Source organism: Melospiza georgiana, chromosome 8 (assembly GCF_028018845.1).
Source record: "Melospiza georgiana isolate bMelGeo1 chromosome 8, bMelGeo1.pri, whole genome shotgun sequence".
Classification (NCBI taxonomy): Eukaryota; Metazoa; Chordata; class Aves; order Passeriformes; family Passerellidae; genus Melospiza; species Melospiza georgiana.
The window spans coordinates 31,018,621-31,037,577 of NC_080437.1; the positions used below are offsets into that span (position 1 = coordinate 31,018,621).

General features: G+C 53.5%; 1 protein-coding gene across 2 annotated transcripts; it reads left to right on the plus strand.

The window, feature by feature from the left end:
- Window positions 1-809: 809 nt before the first annotated feature.
- EMX2 (empty spiracles homeobox 2) lies at window positions 810-7,230 on the plus strand. Of its 2 annotated transcripts, XM_058029248.1 has the most exons (4): window positions 810-890; window positions 1,620-2,103; window positions 4,152-4,336; window positions 6,750-7,230. In XM_058029248.1, the coding sequence occupies exons 2-4, from the start codon at window positions 1,713-1,715 to the stop codon at window positions 6,915-6,917; spliced, it is 744 nt and encodes a 247-aa protein (XP_057885231.1). In that variant the 5' UTR covers window positions 810-890; window positions 1,620-1,712; the 3' UTR covers window positions 6,918-7,230. The 2 variants fall into 2 exon arrangements, with proteins under 2 accessions (XP_057885231.1, XP_057885232.1); XM_058029249.1 differs by lacking the exons at window positions 810-890; window positions 4,152-4,336 and having other exon boundaries at window positions 1,466-2,103; window positions 6,750-6,853.
- Window positions 7,231-18,957: the final 11,727 nt, after the last annotated feature.

Genomic DNA, 18,957 nt, shown 5'->3' on the forward strand with positions numbered 1-18,957 from the left:
GGGGTACACAAAGGGAAACACGGCCTCGAACAAAGGCGCAGGAACAGCCGCATCTCTGCGTGCCCAACACTGTTTTGTCACTTATATTATCCCCTCGTTTTGGTATTGTGTTAAAAATATCGGCGAGCTGGGAACAGATGCTTTTAGCAGAGAGCGGGGAAGGAGAATAGAATTCACCTCGCCCTTTACTGGAAACAACCATTTAGAGGGCGATTTGTTTTTTAGCATAATTTAATGCAGTGAAGTAACGGATTTTCAGTGTATAAAGTGGAAAGAAAATAGAAAACAACGTCCGGGAGAGAAGGAAAGAAACGCTAGACTGGTTTTAAGACTCCCCCCCATCCGTTGGTTCAACAGAAACATTAATTTACATTAGCAATTCTGCATCTTGAAGATAAATTACACAGCGGCGTAATAGATTTAAAGTACGCCAGATTTTTTTATCATTAATTGTAAATGTGCAAAATACCTGCTGGTACTTCACTTTAGAAGAATGTAATTGGCAAAAATGGGAGGCTGATGAATAGATAATAGATCCTTAACTACCAATAAACAGTAAGCACCAGCCAAGAGTATTAGGATGTGATCATAATTATTCTGCAGCTCCAGCCAATGGGAGGAGGAGAACTCAGCCCTAAAATCATCTCCGGACCCAAAGGTAAACGCGAAAATCCGGACAAGGCTGGAGCCGGAGAGTCGATCCCCCGTCCCGCCTGGAGCGCCCGGCGCTGTGCGCGATGCGGCGGCCCCGCGCTTTGTGCGGTGCGCCCGGCGCCGAGCCGCCACGGGCCAATAAATAAGTTCGGAGCAGGAGGACGAGCCGTTCTCTCACCGGGACGGAACCTTTCCCAAGCGGGGCATCCCTCCCTGACGCCCCGGGGCCGACCAAGGTAACCTGGCCGGGCGGAGAGTCCCCGAGAGGCGGCCGGGACGGGGGTGTCGCGCTGGCGGAGCTGCCCAGCTCCCGCCCGAGGAGATGCGGGGCCCCCCATCTCCTGTCCCGCTGAGCCCCCATCCCCCCCGGTCCCCGTCCGCCTACCTTGCTCTCCGGGCGGCGGCAGGGGAGGGCGGGCGGGCAGCGCGGCCGCGGAGGGGCGCGGAGCCGAGCGGGGCCGGGCGGGGGCGGAGGCGGAGGCGCGCTCCCCCCGCGCTGGCGGGCGCGCTCCCGCCGCACTCCGATCCGCGGCTCCATCCCTCCCGATGGCGCTGCCCGGCGCTCGCCTCCCCTCTGACGCACTTTAAAGAGTCTCCCCCTTCAACCTCAAGGCGAGTAATAGCGACCAATCATCAAGCCATTTACCAGGCTTCAGAGGAAGCTGTTTATGTGATCCCAGCACTAATTAGGCTCATGAACTAACAAATCGTTTGCACAACTTGTGAAGGGGCCGATCACATCCATGGATTGTCTTTGGACTTAGGGGGGGAGGGGGGGGCGCGACCGCCTTTTCCTTGCAGGAGGGAAACTTCTCCCAGCAACTTTTTTTTTGTGTGTGTGTGAGTGTGTGCGTGGTGCGTGTGTGTGTGTGTGTGTGTGTCTCCCTTTTGGGTACCGCTGGCTGCCGCTGCCTCCTTTTCCTCCAGCCCCTGTCTATTTATGTGTGTATCTATCCCTCCTCAAGTCACTCCCTGCTGCAAACTTCCCCGGATCGTCTCCCGCGCACCAGAGAGAGACGGGCAGAGATTGGGTCGGGGACTCTCGTCGCGGCAGCAGCATGTTTCAGCCCACACCCAAGCGGTGTTTCACCATCGAGTCGCTGGTGGCCAAAGACAGCCCCTTGCCCGCGTCTCGCTCCGAGGATCCTATCCGGCCGGCGGCGCTCAGCTATGCCAATTCCAGCCCGATGAACCCTTTTCTCAACGGCTTCCACTCCACTGGCAGGGGGGTCTACTCCAACCCGGACTTGGTCTTTGCAGAGGCCGTCTCGCACCCGCCGAACCCGGCCGTGCCGGTCCATCCCGTGCCCCCTCCTCACGCCCTGGCCGCCCACCCGCTGCCTGCCTCGCACTCCACGCACCCGCTCTTCGCCTCGCAGCAAAGGGACCCCTCCACCTTCTACCCGTGGCTAATACACCGCTACCGGTATCTGGGCCACAGGTTCCAAGGTACGTGCAACTTTTCCTCTCCTCCCGACCCAGCCCCGCATCCCCCGGCCGGTCCCCGCGGATGTTGGGGGACGGCGGCCCCTGCCCGCAGCGGAAGGCTCGGCTCGGCTCGGCTCGGCTCGGCTCGGCTCGGCTCGGCTCGGCTCGGCTCGGCTCGGCCGGGCCCGGGCGCTTTTGTCCCTGTCTCCCCCTCCGCCAAACTTGGGAGAGCTGTCAGAGCCGAGGAGCTCGGGCTCGGTTTTGTTTTGCTGCTTTTCCCGGTTTGTTTTGGTTTCCCCGGGAAGAGGGGGGACGAGCGGGAAGGCAAGGCCGGCTGAGACTCCGTCAGCTTTCTGCTCCCATTAAAAGCAGACGAAAAGGTGGATATTTTTTGTTCCGGTGTGTTGGGAGTAGAGAGGAGCCCCCGAAGGAAGCGGGGAATGGTGGGGCTGAGTTCCTCCGGGCTGCGGGGCCGAGCCGCGGGGAGCCCCAAGTGCGGCCGCTGCCCTCGTTAGAGGGGAAGGAACGGAGCGAACCCCAGAGAAAGGAGGAGGGAAATGAGTGTGGGGAATGAATCCCAGCCCCGGAGCGGCCGGGGAGATGGGGCTGCGCAGGAGAGCCGGGGAAGGGGCACGGAGGGCGATCCCGACCCTGCGGTCAGCCAGGGGCTCCAAACGCCGAGCGATTAATGACCAGCTGAAGGGAAATAACCGAATCCAATGGCGGACAATCAATAAAATCCCCCTTGCTTAACCCTTTGTACCCGGCAGCGCCTTCTCCGAGGGGTGAGCCGATTTCTCCCGCAATGGGTCCGGCTTCTGCCTTCTGCCACTCTCATTATAGGCAAACGAATAAACAAAACAAAATCAGCCTCCACTCGCAAGGATCCATCTCCCCCCCCCCTTTTTTTTTTCCACTGTATTTTTATTTTTTAATTCGGAACGAAAACAAACCACCTGCATGTTGCATTTTCCCCGGCCTTCCACAGCCGGGCCGCTGCAGCCGGCTTGAAAAAGGAGCCACTCTCTCCAAAGCCAGGCGCTCCGAGACACAAAATGGATTATTACCCTTTCAGAATAAAATTACAGGTTTCGCTCACCAAATTATTTGTCGCAGGCACCAGGCGATTGGTAACGAGGGGTAGATGAAAGGCGGAAATGTCCTGGTGTTGAGCCACAGCCTGATTTTAAACACACCCTCCTCCTCCAACGATTTTGAAAGCACTTACAGAGAGAGCCCCTCGGTGCCGCTTCCACCTTGGAAGGACCGGCCCGGAGAAGCGGCACAGGGGCACCCCGGAGGGAAATGCCCCCCGAAAAGCCCCGGCTCCATGCAGGCCGGCAGGAATGGAATGGCATGGGATGGGATGGGATAAGATGGGATGGGATGGAATGGGATGGCCGCTCTGTGGCCTCCTCGGAGTTTGGTCCTTTATTTCCCCGCCGGTTCCCAGCGCTGCCGAGGCAGCAGGGGGGTCACGGGGCCGGGACGGCGGCGGTGGGAGCCCCGCTGCGGGCAGCGCACCGGGACAACGAAGGGAAGCGGCGGCAGAAAGGCTCCGGCCGAAGTTTTGGGCGAGGGAAGCCCCGACAGGCCGGGGGAGCAGGCGAGAGGCTCCGGAGCTCAGTGAGCGGCCAGGGAGCCCCGAGCACAGCTGGCCACGAAGGGAAGATGGAAATAACAAACAAATAGGGAAGGATGTGAGGCTCCGGTGGTCGGGGGGCAGCCGTGAGGTGTAGCCGCAGACACCGCAGCCGGGCTCTGGCCGATTCTGTTTTTTTTTTCTTCTTCTTCTTTATTTTCTGTAGTGGTCCCCAGGTTGTGTTTTAGCGTTTTAATTTATACCAGTCCTCTCCTCCCCCTGCTTATTTATCCTTTCCCTCCATGTATTTATCAAAGGAAAATTCAATACAAAAAAGGAGTTGAAAAATAAAAAAGGAACTATAGTTGAATTTATCTTGAGGGTAATGGTGGGAGACAAAAATTCTTGCGCTAAAAAGTGCTGTCGAGTGCACTCGACACACATTTGGGGAAGGTGTTTTATTAATCTGTTTTACCCCGTTTCCCAGGGAATGAAACCAGCCCGGAGAGCTTCCTATTGCACAATGCACTGGCCAGGAAACCCAAACGGATCCGTACAGCTTTCTCCCCATCCCAATTACTGAGACTGGAACATGCCTTTGAGAAGAACCATTATGTAGTAGGAGCGGAGAGAAAGCAGCTGGCACACAGCCTCAGCCTCACGGAAACTCAGGTGAGGGGCGAGCGGGGATCGGGCAGCCGGGAAAGCGAAAGTGCATCGGGCATCTCCTGTGGAGATCCCACCGGCCGGGCCGAGATCGGGCCAAAGCGAGTTCTGGGGGTGTTTAGGCCTCCATCCCGAGCCGGTGCAATGGGGAGAGGGATCTCCCCAGCCTGAGTGCTGTAAAATGTTTTTCCCGTGCCGGGGGTCGCGGTGCCTCTGCCGGGCGTGGGGAGCCGCAGCGCTCGGAGCGCGATTTGGGGATTTGGGGATTTGGGGTCCCCGGGCAGCCCCGGCCGGAGCTCCGACCCGAGCGCAGCTGCGATCTGTGGGTTCGGTCGTTCTGCTGCGGGATTGGTGTGACCCTCAAATAAGAGCTCTATATTAGGGGAAAAACCCCCAAAACAAATGCGGGGACAAGGGGAAGAATCTCTCCTTCAGACCCTACATCAGAAACACAGTTCTTGGATGAATTTTCACTCGTTTCTAGCCGACAGAGGGGACGCGACGAGCCGGTTCAGGAGGGCAGAAAGATGAAAAATAAAAGCAGAGAAATTACTCAGAAGGAATCCCCCCCTTACCCCTTCCACCCCCTTCTCCCCCCTGCCCAGCCGACTGGCTGCGGGCCAGAACCGCACCGGAGCCTGCTCGGTCTCTGCGGCGGGGCTCTGGGCGATGTTTCTGCCGGGCCGAGGCTCCCGCAGGCACCGGGCCCGGGGCCCGTGGGGAGGCTCGGAACGGGCCGGGAGCGGCGGCGGGGCGGGCTCAGGCTCCCCCCGACGGCCGGGACCCGGGGCAGCCGGGCCCGCTGCGAGCGCGATTTCCACGCGGGTTTCTCCCCGCCGGAAGAAAGGAAAGGCTGGAGTTGGGAGGATTGCTGGTGCTGGTGGTTGTTGTTGTTGTTGTTGTGTCGGGGTTTTTGTTGTGTGCCCTTCCAGGAGACTCGTGGAGAGAGAGGGTTCCAGATGGGGATTGTCTCTGCTACAGTATGTGGCACTGTACTAAAAAAAAAAAAAAAAAAAAAAAAAGCCAAAATACCCAGCCGCAGCCTAGTTCAAAGTTCCCAGTAAACACAGCGTTCTCTGGGCGGATTAAGTTGTAACACTTTTTTTTTTTTTTCTTAACTCCTTTTCGTGGGGGAAGCAATAAAGAGGTTGGAGCTTTTGTTTTAAAATGTCTCCCTAACAAAACAATAAAAAGGGATCGCCACTTTTATGAGGTTCCCCGAACAAGGGACCGGTCACAGGCTTATTTCTACTGGAAAGCTGTATTTAAGGTGGTCTTTGTGGTGCTTGATTCCGAAGCTGGTTGGGGTCTTTTGTCCGGATGTCAAACCCCCAGTCCCCTACAAATGAGCTCCCTTTTGGGAGATCAGCGTGCAGAAATGAACCGTCCTCCCCTTCAATTAGCAAACTAAAAGCAAATTAAACTCACCCCTTGTTCCCCGCTCAGCTTTTTAATGGGGGACTTTTGGAGAATATGAAAATGCAGCAGAGATGTGTGTCCGGCCAGTCAGGTCTCTGTTCTGAAGAGGCAGCGAAGCGGGTTAAACCAGCTTATTAAAATGCTCCAGTTCCCTTTCCCCCCCCTTGCTGAGGCCTTTATCAGGCACTTTCAGACAGAACCAGAGTTTAAATTGCTTTTTTCTAAAAAAAAAAAAAAAAAAAAAAAGTTTACCTTTGGACGCTACAAGGAGCGTGGCCAGCCCTGGAGATAGCTCCCAGATCAATACTATCTGTAATTAAAGCACTGAAGTCAGCTGCCGGATGGTTCAGTCAGATTTACGCGGCGCTGAACAAAACCAGAGGGACATTTCTGATGCCCCTGACCGCGACCGCTCCGGGACGGCGCGTCCCAGGGAGATGCTGGGCGTTTTGCTATTCGGCCCATTTTGATATATTTTATTCGCTTTTCCACGAGGTAAAAAATCCTCTGCGTCCTCCCCTCAGCCCTTTAGAACGGACGAGGCCCTGCCTTGGCTCTGCTCTGCCGGGCAGGTGGGAGCCCCGCGGCCGGCGCGGCCCCGACGGCTCTCCCGGGGCTGGAGAGGGGGCACACCCCGCCAGGAGCGGGGAACTGCGCTAGAAGCGGGGAACCGGAGCCTCTCCGGGCATCGAGACCGTCGAGGTGACGAGCCCCACGCTGCTTGGGCTCCCGGGGCGCTGCTCGGAAGCTCCAGGAGCATCCCCCGGCGGTGCCGCCGCTGCTGAGCGCTCCGGAGGGCGTGGGGCGGCCCGGCCGTGCCTTTCTGGCAGAGATTTAGGTAGAGGGGTCCTGGTTGTGCTGGCCAAACTGGCCAGGGTGACAGCAGAGGGGACACGGTGGGGACAGAGCGCGGCGCGGCGCGGCGGCGCACGGAGCGATAGGGAGCGCAGCATCTCCCCGGTGCGGGCAGGATTAACGCCCGGCGCCTTTCCTCCCGCAGGTAAAAGTATGGTTTCAGAACAGACGGACAAAGTTCAAGCGGCAAAAGTTGGAAGAGGAAGGTTCAGACTCACAACAGAAGAAAAAAGGGACTCATCACATTAACCGGTGGAGAATCGCCACCAAACAAGCCAGCCCAGAGGAAATCGACGTCACGTCGGACGATTAAAAAAACTGGCACTTTTGGACTTTTCCAAGCCAGCACCCCACGAACCGAAAGTGTTAAAGGCTCACCCCCCCCCACACGCAGCCGGCCCCGCGGCGTGGCGGTGCGGGGAAGGACGCGGAGATCTTCATCACAGCGATCTTCATCACAGCCCGGGAGGGAGCTGGGAGCGAGCGAGGGCAGCCAGCGAGGGCTCCGGACTGTGGCACTGCCGGCACCGCTCTGCCCAAGGGGATCTGTCAATCCGAGCCAAAACACCGGGACGAGGTGATTGACAGGTATTCCGTTTATCGCAGTCCACTTTTAAAAGCGTAACGTAAAAACAAACAAAAAAAAAAATTAAAAAAAATATATATAAAAAAAAAATCTTAAAAAGGAAAGAAAAAAAAATAGAAGCAAAAAAAAAAAAAAAAAAAAAAAAAAAAAGCCCCCCCAACCAAACCAGAAAAATTAACACCTTACGGGACATTTTGCACTTCACGGTTTTTTTCCGTCTTTGAAAGAGAAATTTCCATAAGCAGCCAAAACCCACACCTGTTTCAGAAACTTGAATTGCATGTGTAAAGCCGTCTGGGGAAAAAAAAAAAGAAAAAAACCGGGAAAAAATTACTCCGGTTCCTAAAGACAGAAATGAATTGTAATTTTTTTTTCCCTTTAAGACAGGTTCTGTGTGCTTTTTAATTTTATTTTACGAGAAATGTGCAGTCTGTAAACATTTTATAATAACTTCTGGCGTCAAAGTGTTTGTGAAAGCTAAATGAAGTAGCAGTAACAAAGCATAGTGTTCCTTCCGGATGGACAAACACGGTGGGGAGGGGAGGGACGGGAGGGAAAGGCGGGGGGGCGGGGGAGGTTGGGCTTGGTCATAACTTTTGCTGGAAAAAAAAAAAAAATTCAAATGGAATTATCTCCCCCCTCCCCCCAACTGTATCCCCATTGCAAAACCGGATGATGATTACTTTTTTAAAAAAGATTTATAAAGCGCCAACCCAGCGACCAATTTTGGCGGTGGGGACACCTTCTAGGCTGGGAGGATCCAGAGAAAAGGGACTTAAAATCGCGGATTGATTTTTTTTTTTTTTTCTAATGACCATTTTCATTGGGTCAATTTTCAAGCACTGACCTTATCATATTCCGAGATCATAGAGCTACTAAAAAAAAAAAAAAAAAAAAAAAAAAAAGTGACAAATGTTTCCTTCATGTCTCCTATACCAGAATGTAAATATTTTTGTGTTTTGTGTTTAATTTGTTAGAATTCTAACACACTATATACTTCCAAGAAGTATGTCATTGTCAATATTTTGTCAATAAAGATTTATCAATATGCCCTAATTTTTTAAGCAATATCTTTTCCCTTTCACCCCCAAATTTCTCGGAAACCGAAATTTCCGAGAAATTTCCCTCCATGCCGCCTTGTTTTGAGCTGCTGAACCCCCGCGGCCGCGCCGCGCATTCCTGCGGCCATGGGCGCATTTTCCCAATGCATTCGCTGGCTGCTAAATAGACCTCTGAAAATAAGCCGCAGAGGCGCACTTGCTGTATATAAATACCCCAAACCCCCCGAAACAGAACCGACCAACCAAACAAAAACCTCGAGGAGAAACCCAGCCCCTTCCCTGCTTGGGAACTGGAGTGCGGACCGTGATGGTGAAACCGCCGAGAGAGGCTTTCCTCGGCTGAAATACGCGCTTTATTTAGCGAGAAAGGAATTTTTTTTCTATTTTTAATATTTTTTTTGGTGTTTTCCCCCATATTTTGCATGCCCCGCGCAGGGCGGTGCGGTGAGGAACAGGAGCAGGTCCTGTGAGCAGAGGTTGCTGCTGTCCCTGCCGCTCTCAGGGAGCGATCCTGGGCACGGAGTAAAACTCTGACATTAAAGAGGTGGGGGAAAGGGGGAAAAAAAAAAATAGAAAAGAAATGTTGCTCTGGGTCCTTGAGGAAACTAGCTGGTTTTCTGGGGGTACACAGTTGTTTTTTCATGCTTCATTTGCTCCTTAGCCTGATAGACTGCATTAATCAGTTTTATTTCCATTGATAGAGAAACCTCGTCTGCTCTGTTCGAGCTACAAAGAATCCTGCAAGCTTTTGTGAAAGTGCAAATCAGTTTAGGCAATTATCATACCAGGAATATGAAGGGGAAAGAGGAGGCATTGCCCAGTGGTCTCCTTTAATCTCTTAATCCATGGATCCAGGGGGGCTAGTTGGACATAATTTAGGACAATCTGACTACCCTTTACACTGTGATAAGGCGAAGTTACAATGCATCGCAAAAATACGAGCTTTGTTAAACACACTGCCTTGAAAAGTTAAGATTAGACATTCTGTGCACGTGTTGGCTCTATCGGGTACTATGTAAATTTAATTTTTTTTAAAAAATATCCCATCTTTTAATTTTTTTTTTTTTTTTTAGCATCTCTTCTTATACAATCCCGGTGACTTTCCATTCACTTGTGCTACAAATATGAGAGAGGCCCAGTCAGGGTTAGGACGCATGTCGCAATGCAGTCCCTTCCATTTAAACCCGGGCTAATTATTTAGTGGAGCCATTCCCAAGGTAAACTTCTCGCCGCGTTTGTGGCCTCCTGGAGCAGCTGATGGGGCAGATCTGGAAGCCAAGCAGGACGCGCATTCCCCCCGAACCCGCCCGGGCTGCCTCGCTCCCCACTTCAAACCCGGGCAAATGGGCAAACATTAAACGCATCGCGGCCCAACAGCAGACTTGGGCCTTTCTAGAAATTGTTTCCCATCTTGATAAAAGGCTTATTTCTGCAGGAACCATATATTTCTCCCCCCACCCTTTTTTTTTTTTTTTTTTTTTTTTTTTTTTTTTTTTTTTTTTTTAACCGTGAGGGAAGAGAGGGAGAGAGGGGGAAAAAATTAAGCGTCCTATGTAGCGTAACAGCAATAAAATCTTCAGAGAATGCCATTAGCTTTGAAAAAAAACCCTAAAAGCTTTATTACAAACCCAGCTTTGAAAATAGGGGGGATTAGGAGTCTGAAAGGGTCCCACAATGGTTAGAAGAAAAGGTTTCATGCTAATGAGGTTAATGCCCTTTGTATCTCAGGACTCCACAACTTCATTACTCCCTATCTCCGGCTGCACCAAGCGGCTCAGAACACTGCAATCCACTCCAGCTCTCCCCTGCCTTGCCTAGAGAAGGATTTGATAGCAGCTCTGTTCAAACTAGATAATTATATCTTTTCAAGTCGGAATTAAGATAAAGAAAGTGAAGCAAAGGCGGCTAGCCTTGATCCACTGCAAACAAATTTGGCGCACTTTCTAGTCTCTCTCCCCCTGCCTCAATAGGCAGGACAGTCAGCTTATTAGACCCTCATTTGCTTTATTAATTCATCTATTTAAAGTGGCAGGATTAGAGAGAGGGAGAGAGAGGCAGAGTCTAATGTGGGACAGTGGATGCCAGGCAACGTGGAAATATAAATATTGGCGAGATGCTATCCGAGCGGGTGTTCAAAAATACATTTTACATTAAATAACTCAGAGGGCTGGAGGGGGAGGGAGCGCGGATTTCGGGTGGCGAATTGCAAACTCGGGCGGATTTTTACGGCTTTTTTTTGAAGGAAAGCTGGGGGACGGCTGCCGGGGAGCGGCTCTCCCTTCTAGGACGCGCGGGTGAAAATCCCCCTGGGTGCCCGGCGGCGGATTTGGCCCGACGGGGATGCTCAGGGGGATGCAGGACAGGCGGGGACCCCCGGCGGGGATGCTCAGGGGGATGCAGGACAAGCGGGGATGCTCAGGGGGATGCAGGACAGGCGGGGATGCTCAGGGGGATGCAGGACAAGCGGGGATGCTCAGGGGGATGCAGGACAGGCGGGGACCCCCGGCGGGGATGCTCAGGGGGATGCAGGACAAGCGGGGATGCTCAGGGGGCTGCAGGACAGGCGGGGACCCCCACACCCCGCACCCCGGGGCCGCTCCTGGCAGAGCTGCCCGGCGGGTGCGGAGCGGAGCGCGCTGCCCCGCGCAGCGTCCCGGCAGCGGGGCTGGGCTCCGGGCTGGGCTCCGGGCGGCCGGGGCTCTCCCCGCTGCTGTCCCTCCTCCGCCGCTCGGCTCCGTCTGTCGGCCAAGGTCAGCGCATCCCGCCCCTCGCCCCCCCGGGCCCTCTCAGCCCGAGGTCCCCTCAGCATCCCCACCCTCCGGGACCTGACCCCTCCGGCCTCGGGGTTTAACCCTTGCCCCTCGGACACAGCCAGCGGCTCCCAGCCGGGTCGCTTCCCACCGCTGGGATTTGCGCTCCCCACGCGTGGCAAGCCCGCACCCACGCAGCCCTCTCTGTGCCGCTGGACCGGGGTGAGGCCTCGTTCTGTTGGCTCTGCTGTGTTTAAACGCTGTTTATTTGCCTTCCTCCTCTGGCGGATCGCGCTGTTACCTGCGAGGGCTCGGCGGAAATTAGCGGTCCCCCCTAATTAGGTGAAACAGGCCGAGCCGCCCGGGCCGGGTTCCGGCTGAACGGGATTCTCCCAGCCCCGCTGCCGTGTCCATCCGCGGCTCATCCCCGCTCGGAGCTCACAGAGCCATTGATTTACCTCTGCAAAGGGTCCCGCTGCGAGGGGGAAGCGGGAGTTTAGAGAACCTCCTGACCCCGAGCCGTAACCTCGCTCCCCGCCAGCCTCTCCCGTGGTGCGACACTCGCAGCCCTGCCCGCGGCCCTCGCCTGGGACCGAAAGGGCCATTAATCACCTTCCCCTGCTCGCTTTCCATTGACCTTTGGCAATTAGCGCCTGTTGCGGGGAACGCCACCCGTGGGCGGCGGGGGAGCCCTCCCGGTGCCCCCGGACCCCTCTTTGCCCGGAGGGGCTGTGTTGTCGCCGGTGTCCCCGCCAGGCACGGCCGGGAGCGAGGGAGGATGCTGCGGGCACCCGGCTCAGCCCGCCCCGCAGGTGGCTGCCCTGCATGGAGAAGGGGAGGCAGGATCTGCCTTCTCTCAATCCTCATCCTCATCCTCATCCTTGTCCCCGCCGTGGCCGCCCCGGCAGCCCCCTGTCCCCGCACGGCCCGGCCGGAGCCCCGGCTGCTGAGAGCATTTATAGAGCCGCTCTCCATCGCCCACGGCTGGACCTGACGTCAGGAAGAACTTGATCTCGCCCGCTTTGCTCCTGCTTCTGAAACTGATCCTTGAAATGAGAGAACAGACTCTACACAATTCCCATGGCCTTGACATAAGGTACAGCGATAAATATACACCACTAATGAGCAATTACCATATAATCACCTTCCAATTAGCTCGCATAATGATGAATTAAACATTCTAGCCTGCTGGATTAGGTTTCTTACTTTGTATATTATTTACGAAGGCTAGCTTCTGCTGAGCACCAAATATCAAATTAGATAGGGAATTTTCAGTTGGGGGTAATTACGCATTCAGAGCATGCCCGGAGTTTTTGTCACCAGCCAACTAAAGTGTATTGGAAGGTAGTGTCCATCCTTTTCTGCCCTTCCTTTTTGATGTCTTAAAACAAAGTCCACGCTTTTCTGCCAATGCTCCGCACGTCGCCTCCCCCGTGTTAATTTTGCTTGCTTCCCCAAGGCCGGACGGACAGAAAAACTGGCCGATTTTTTTTTTTTTCCCCCCTGGGACAGTTCAATAATAGGGAGCAGGCAGAGACAGGATCTGGGGGAAGCAAGGGATCTCACAGTCCGAAGAAACCCGGCCTGTCATTCCGGACAGGTAGAAAAGCCCTGATCCTCCACTCGGGGTGGTGAGGGCTGGCCGGGCACAGGAGGGGACATCCCCATCACCCCACCCCGGCTGCGCTCTCACAGAGCCCAGGACCGGCCGAGTCCTCCCCCAGTGGTTCTTTCCTTCACATTCTGGGGAGAGGGCTCCAAAAAAACCCAGTCCCAGCTGCCTGTGTCCGTCTGGGCTGAGGGAAGGGGCGGGAAAGGCTTTGGGTGCCGATTCCCCCTGGAAATCGGGAAGAGAGGAGCAGCATCAGCCCCGCAGGAGGAGAGAGGGATGCGGAGCTCGGGCACTCGGGCAGCCCCAGCCCCATCCAGAGGGCTGGGATGGAGGGACGGAGGCTCTGAGCAGGGAGGGGGCTCGCAGCCGCCGTGTGGAGAGTGGGAACCCGTCTCGGAGCTGCTTGGCTTTTGTTGGTTTAAGCTGGACCCTTAATGTTTTCTTAATTAAGCGTTTGAGTGTGAGTAAACCTCGGCGAGGCGTTTACAGCCTGGCTATAAAGCGGGAGCGGGGATCTCCGTGCCTCCTGCACCGCCTGAAAACCTTCCTTGGGGGCTTGGAGGGGGCAGAAAGCAGCTCCGCAGGGAGCAATGTTCTTACCCAGACTCCTGCTTGGAATTACCTTTCTAAAAGTCCTTTACCTATAAAGGACAGGCTAGCAGTATCCTCTTTCCTTGCTCCACTCTCTCCCGCCTGACACATGGAGCTCTGGAAAGTTTCAGGAATTTCCAGTCAGGAAGGGAACAGTCCAGAAGAGCAGAGATGCTCGGCTTCAGCTGGGCTTTTTAATTTTTTTTTTCCTTTTCCTACATAATTGTGTTTTTAAGTAAAATGAAATTAGAAAAAAAAAGAAAAAAAAAAAGTAATGAAGAATTCGAAACAATTTCCTCCAGTGAAAGTGCTGTCTGAATGAGTGTCGGTGACCTGGACACAAATAAACTCAGATAAGGTGTGGAAACTCATCTGTCAGATCCCGCACGCCGGGAAGCAGCAGCTGATCCGAGCCTGACTGGTGAGAAGCTGCTGGATCCCGGTGTTTCTGCGGAGTTACACCCCTGGCTTTATCAGTGTTTGAACAACCTTTCTGTGGTTTCGCTGTGTTCACAGAACGCGCGAAGTCCCGACTTTCTCCTCAAGGCCGGGGAATACAAGCACGGCTGTTATTTTATCTTTAGATCAGCAAGTGGGTATCAGAGGCAGGGAAGAAAGTGCATTCTTGTGGGTTTCGAGACTGAGATATTCCCAGATAAACTCTTCTGTGATCTCATTTATAATCCACGCGATCACGGCTATTTTATTTGGCGTGCGTGTGTCGAGAGGAGGCGTTTGCTGCGCTGGGAAGTTTAGGATCCAAATATGATTTAAAAACCTTTGTTCAGAGAGTTTTCTCCTCGTCCCGGTAAGCACGTTGCCTTTTTGTAGCCCACACCTTACCTGCTTCTCCGTGGGCTGCCAAATATCTGCTCAGAATCACGGAAAAGAGAGGGAAGGGGAAGATGTGATTTGGAAGAGTAAAGGCTGTTCAAATAAACCACGGAAAGGTATTTTCATAAGAATAACGTTATTTTATTTAAATTCCCTGGGAATGCAAAATAATAGAAAGCCCTGCCCTGATTAAAATCTGCAAGGAAACAGAGAGGAAAAGAAAAAGAGAGAAAAATAAAGATGGAAAAGTGTGAGAGATAGGGGAAATGAGAGAAAAAAGGGAGAAGGAAGGAAGGAAGGAAGGAAGGAAGGAAGGAAGGAAGGAAGGAAGGAAGGAAGGAAGGAAGGAAGGAAGGAAGGAAGGAAGGAAGGAAGGAAGGAAGGAAGGAAGGAAGGAAGGAAGGAAGGAAGGAAGGAAGGAAGGAAGGAAGGAAGGAAGGAAGGAAGGAAGGAAGGAAGGAAGGAAGGAAGGAAGGAAGGAAGGAAGGAAGGAAGGAAGGGAATGTCGTGTATAAGGACAAGCCAAGGTCCCAGGGTGAGATTGAATGGAACGGGGACATTGTCAGGAGTCTGGAGGAAGGGCCGTGAGTTCAGCTCCGGACCGACTCGGAAATTCACGCCAATTTGTCTTTAGGAGAGTCAAGGGCTGTCGGAAATCCGCTTCCTTCCCACCATTGTGGCGCAGTCCCGGGAGCTTGGGGTCGGTGTTTTCCGTAGCTTTTCCCTGCAGATCCAAAGCCCCGCTGGGCAGAGCGGAGGCTCCCGGCGGGCGGGAGCGGTGCCAGCAGTGCCGGGCAGGGCTGGCAGGGCGGCTCCTCCTTTTCCCTCTCGCCCGTGGGCGCTTCTCCCACCCGAGCGCCCCATCCCGGCCTCGGAAAGGCAGGAGGGGAGGGCTCGGGCTGTCCTGCGTGGCGGGGCCCAGCATCGCCATGGAAACCGCGGGGCTCCATCACCTCCCGGGGGCTCAGCCCCGCCATGGCCCCCCAGGGACCCCTCAGGGCCCCCTCGGCCGCGCTGCCGCCCTCGGGACCCCAATCCACCTTCCCCGCCTCGGCCGTCGCTGCGGGAAGAGCCGCTCTGGCTCCTTTTCCACCCTGACACGAGGGTCAGAGACAGGCGAGGGGTGGCTTTGGGCTGGGCGGACTGACAGCGGCCCGCAGTCCTTTCTCGTTCCCGCGGGACAGGATGGAGGTGCGGGCGGGCGAACGCGGCCCCAGAGCTTGTCCCTGCCCTCCTCTGCCATCGCTTGAGCTTCACTGTCCCAGCTAACGAGTCCCGTGTCGCCCCAGGGTCCCTGTCCCCGCACCCGACCCCGCCGATGCTCCCAGCGGTTCCCCCTCCCGCGGAAAAGCTGCTCCTTCATTTTCGGGTGTAAGGGTAAAACTCGGCCAATCTGCCCTCTCCTCCCCATAACTTAAATAAAAAAGGAGTAAAAGGCAACGTTTACACCAGTTTAATTAAGCAGGGCCCTTGTACCTTGGGGGGATCGCATCATTTCACATGAAATATTCATACGGGAGGTTTCCCGAGCTGCTCCGTTTAATCATCCCCGCTGCCAGCGAAGGGCTCTGTCTCTATACACGCCTGTAATTTGATTTTAATGTCCCCACTTTTCCATCCGCACACGTCCCGAAGGTAAGTTCCCTTGGGGAAGCCCGGGCTGAGGAACACTCCGCAGCCTCCCGCGGGCGCGCATCTCCTGCCCGCGCATCTCCTCCTGCCCGCGCATCTCCTGCCCGCGCATCTCCTCCTGTCCGCGCATCTCCTGCCCGCGCATCTCCTGCCCGCGCATCTCCTCCTGTTCGCGCATCTCCTGCCCGCGCATCTCCTCCTGTCCGCGCATCTCCCCTCCTGTCTGCGCATCTCCTGCCCGCGCATCTCCTGCCCGCGCGTCTCCTGCCCGCGCATCTCCTGCCTGCGCATCTCCTCCTGCCCGCGCATCTCCTGCCCTCGCATCTCCTGCCCGCGCATCTCCTCCTGCCCTCTCATCTCCTGCCTGAGCATCTCCTGTCCGCGCATCTCCTCCTGTCCGCGCATCTCCTGCCCGCGCATCTCCTCCTGTCCGCGCATCTCAGGCCCGCGCATCTCGTCCTGCCCGTGCATCTCCTGTCCGTGCATCTCCTGCCCGCGCATCTCCTCCTGCCCGTGCATCTCCTGTCCGCGCATCTCCTGCCCGCGCATCTCCTGCATCTCCCTCCTCACCGCTCCAGCCCTGCCCGCCGCTTCTCCCTCCCCTCCGCGGGGCTGTTTCGCGTTCAGCCGGTTGAAATATCTCAGTTTTACATCCCCGTTTAAAGCGGGGAAAGGAAAAAAAAAAAAAAAGGCGGAAAACAAAACGCACAGAAGGAAAAGAACGTGGCGTCGACTAATTTGAAGCAGTTCGAGTGGAAGGGCCGTCGGTGCTGTGAGTGAGCGATGCTGTGCTGGTTCAGATGTTTCTCGCTGTCGCTGCTGAGGTTCGGGCTCGGAGATTCGGAGCCGGCACCTCCGTGTCCCTTTGCGGGCTCATGCTCAGCCTGCCTGGATGGGGAACAAGCAAAAAAAGCATCGTTTACCCCCGGAATGATGAGCCCCACTTGCCCCTCGACAGATTTATGTCAGCCGGAGAGGGCGCACGGTAAACGATGCCATTAGAGCGCAGAGCAACAGGCGGGGACGAGGTAACTGGCAGCAATTCCCAGGGCCAGTCCGGTGACCTGTTAATCTGTTGCAACCGGCACTCAGTCAGGGGAGAAAATAATAAACCGAAAAATCTGCAGAATGGAGAAAAAAGTCTGACTTACCTCAGAGCTGGTCAGCTCGTTAATGTTCCACTTGTAAAGAAAGAAAGGAGGGTTTCTGAGCGAACCCTGTCTGTGTTCAATCAGGCTGTTACTCCGTTTGCTGAGTGTAATATAACCTCTGTTTAATCTGTTCTCCTTTCTTTTTTAAATTTATTTATTTTTTCTTCCCTTTCTTCATTGGGATCCTGAGAGGTTTGGCATCAGCCTGCTGGAATTATGAAGCAGAAGGTGTCTGCAGAGCAGGAGCACCCTCCAGCACCTCTGCCTTTGCATTTCCCATCCAGAAGGCAGCTGTGTGATCAGAAAGCACGGGATGGACATGCAAACCTTCACCTCTCCATAAACTTTGCTCAATAAACCTCTCTCTGTCATTCATAATAGAGCACAGAAAGAGCTGCTTGTGCAGGTGGGAATGTTTGTGTGGGAGGCTTTATACAGCCCCTGCATCCCAAACCAAATATCCACAGTGGCTGGAGATGGGAAATAGAACCTTAAACAGGCTCAAACCAACTGCTTAAAACCAATTCCTTCACAACACTCCTTTGTTTCTGAAATAAGAGAGATAGGCCCTTAGGTAGCTTAAAGGAAAACAGATTTTTAACAGGTGAATTGGAATCAGCAATGTTTTGAAGAGCTCTGGGTAGAAACAGTGACACCTCCCCAAATTAAAACTGTTTTACAGAAAGTTGAAATCATAGGGAATGCACAAAACTACCATCACAATGTATATTTTCAGCATTAAGGAGGAGATATAAAGTGTGTTTGAGCTTGCTTTATTTTATTTTGGCTTTCCATCCTTCTCTGATATTTTTATTTGTTTATTTTTAGAATGGAAAGGATTATCAGGAGACCTCCCTAAAAATGATCTTTTGATATTACTGCAAATATAGGGCTGGAACCAGCAGCCCTTACTTAAGACTAAACCATTTCTGAAATGGTTGCTGGGTTGCAGAGGAGGAGATCCAGGGTATTTTCCATTATTCATAAATATTTCAAGCAGGTAAGTTTAAGACTTTTTGTTTTTGATGAGCTATTCTCTCTCACACATATGCACGCAGACAAGAACTACTTAGAACACACTTGGATTCAAGTCCAAATCGATGAATAAATTACACAGATGGGTTTCATTGCTTCTATATTTGCTGCATGTAACAAATCAGCAAAAATCTTCAGCTCATTAGCAGGGACAATACTGTGTTGGAGGGGTCAGACACGAGAGCGAAAGAAGCGTTCATTTTTCCCTGTGATGTGACTGATGTCTGGCTGAACAAGTGTGATTTATACCAGATCTCTCCCTCAATATATCATACTTCTGCAATTCTTGTGAGAGAGCCCAAAACATTCATACATGACAGAATCAGAAATAACTCCCTCAGAAAGGCTAAATTACATGGCTTGGAAAGTTACAGCCGTGCACATCTCATGACACTGTTTTACTGCCGAGGAATTGTCTTTTTTTAACAAGTGATAACTGCAATCCAGTAGCAGCTAAACCATTCCAGTGGGTATATGTAGCATGTTTGGGCTATATATTAAAGATCAGTAACTCTACATGCTGTAAAATAAAGGCTTTATATTTTATCTCACAAATGAAGGCCAGTAAATTGTGACAGAGCTGAGCAGATATTAATAGTCACTGTTCCATACTGTCACTTAGTTTTCTAGGGAGACACAAAATATGTCTTTTCCTGCCTATCCACTGTCACCCAGCCTTATTAATTCAAGATAAGATTGCTATTCTGAATGGAGCCATCAGGTCAAACACTGGAAACTTTCCCACTTCTGGCCCAGGGATGAGGTTGAAAGAGGGTGAGTGAGCATTGCTTGGAAAAGAAAGCAGAAATTTGTGCAAATCTTTCAGCTGCCACCCTGTGACTGGTGGAAAAAGCCACCTGTTTTGATTTTCCAACGAACAGGACTTGCAGATTGTGATAAATGAGGCTGCTTTGTGTCAGGACTGGCGTCAGAAGTTTTCATTTTCAGTGCTGGGATGCTGTGCAGGTGACCTTACAGTGAGGGCACAGCAGAGTGTCACTGGTGACTTTGAGCTGCTCGGGGGACAGTGTGGCCTTTGAATTCTATATTCCCACGGCTATCCAAGCCCAGCTCTCTCTGTATTTGCTCTGCTGACTGATA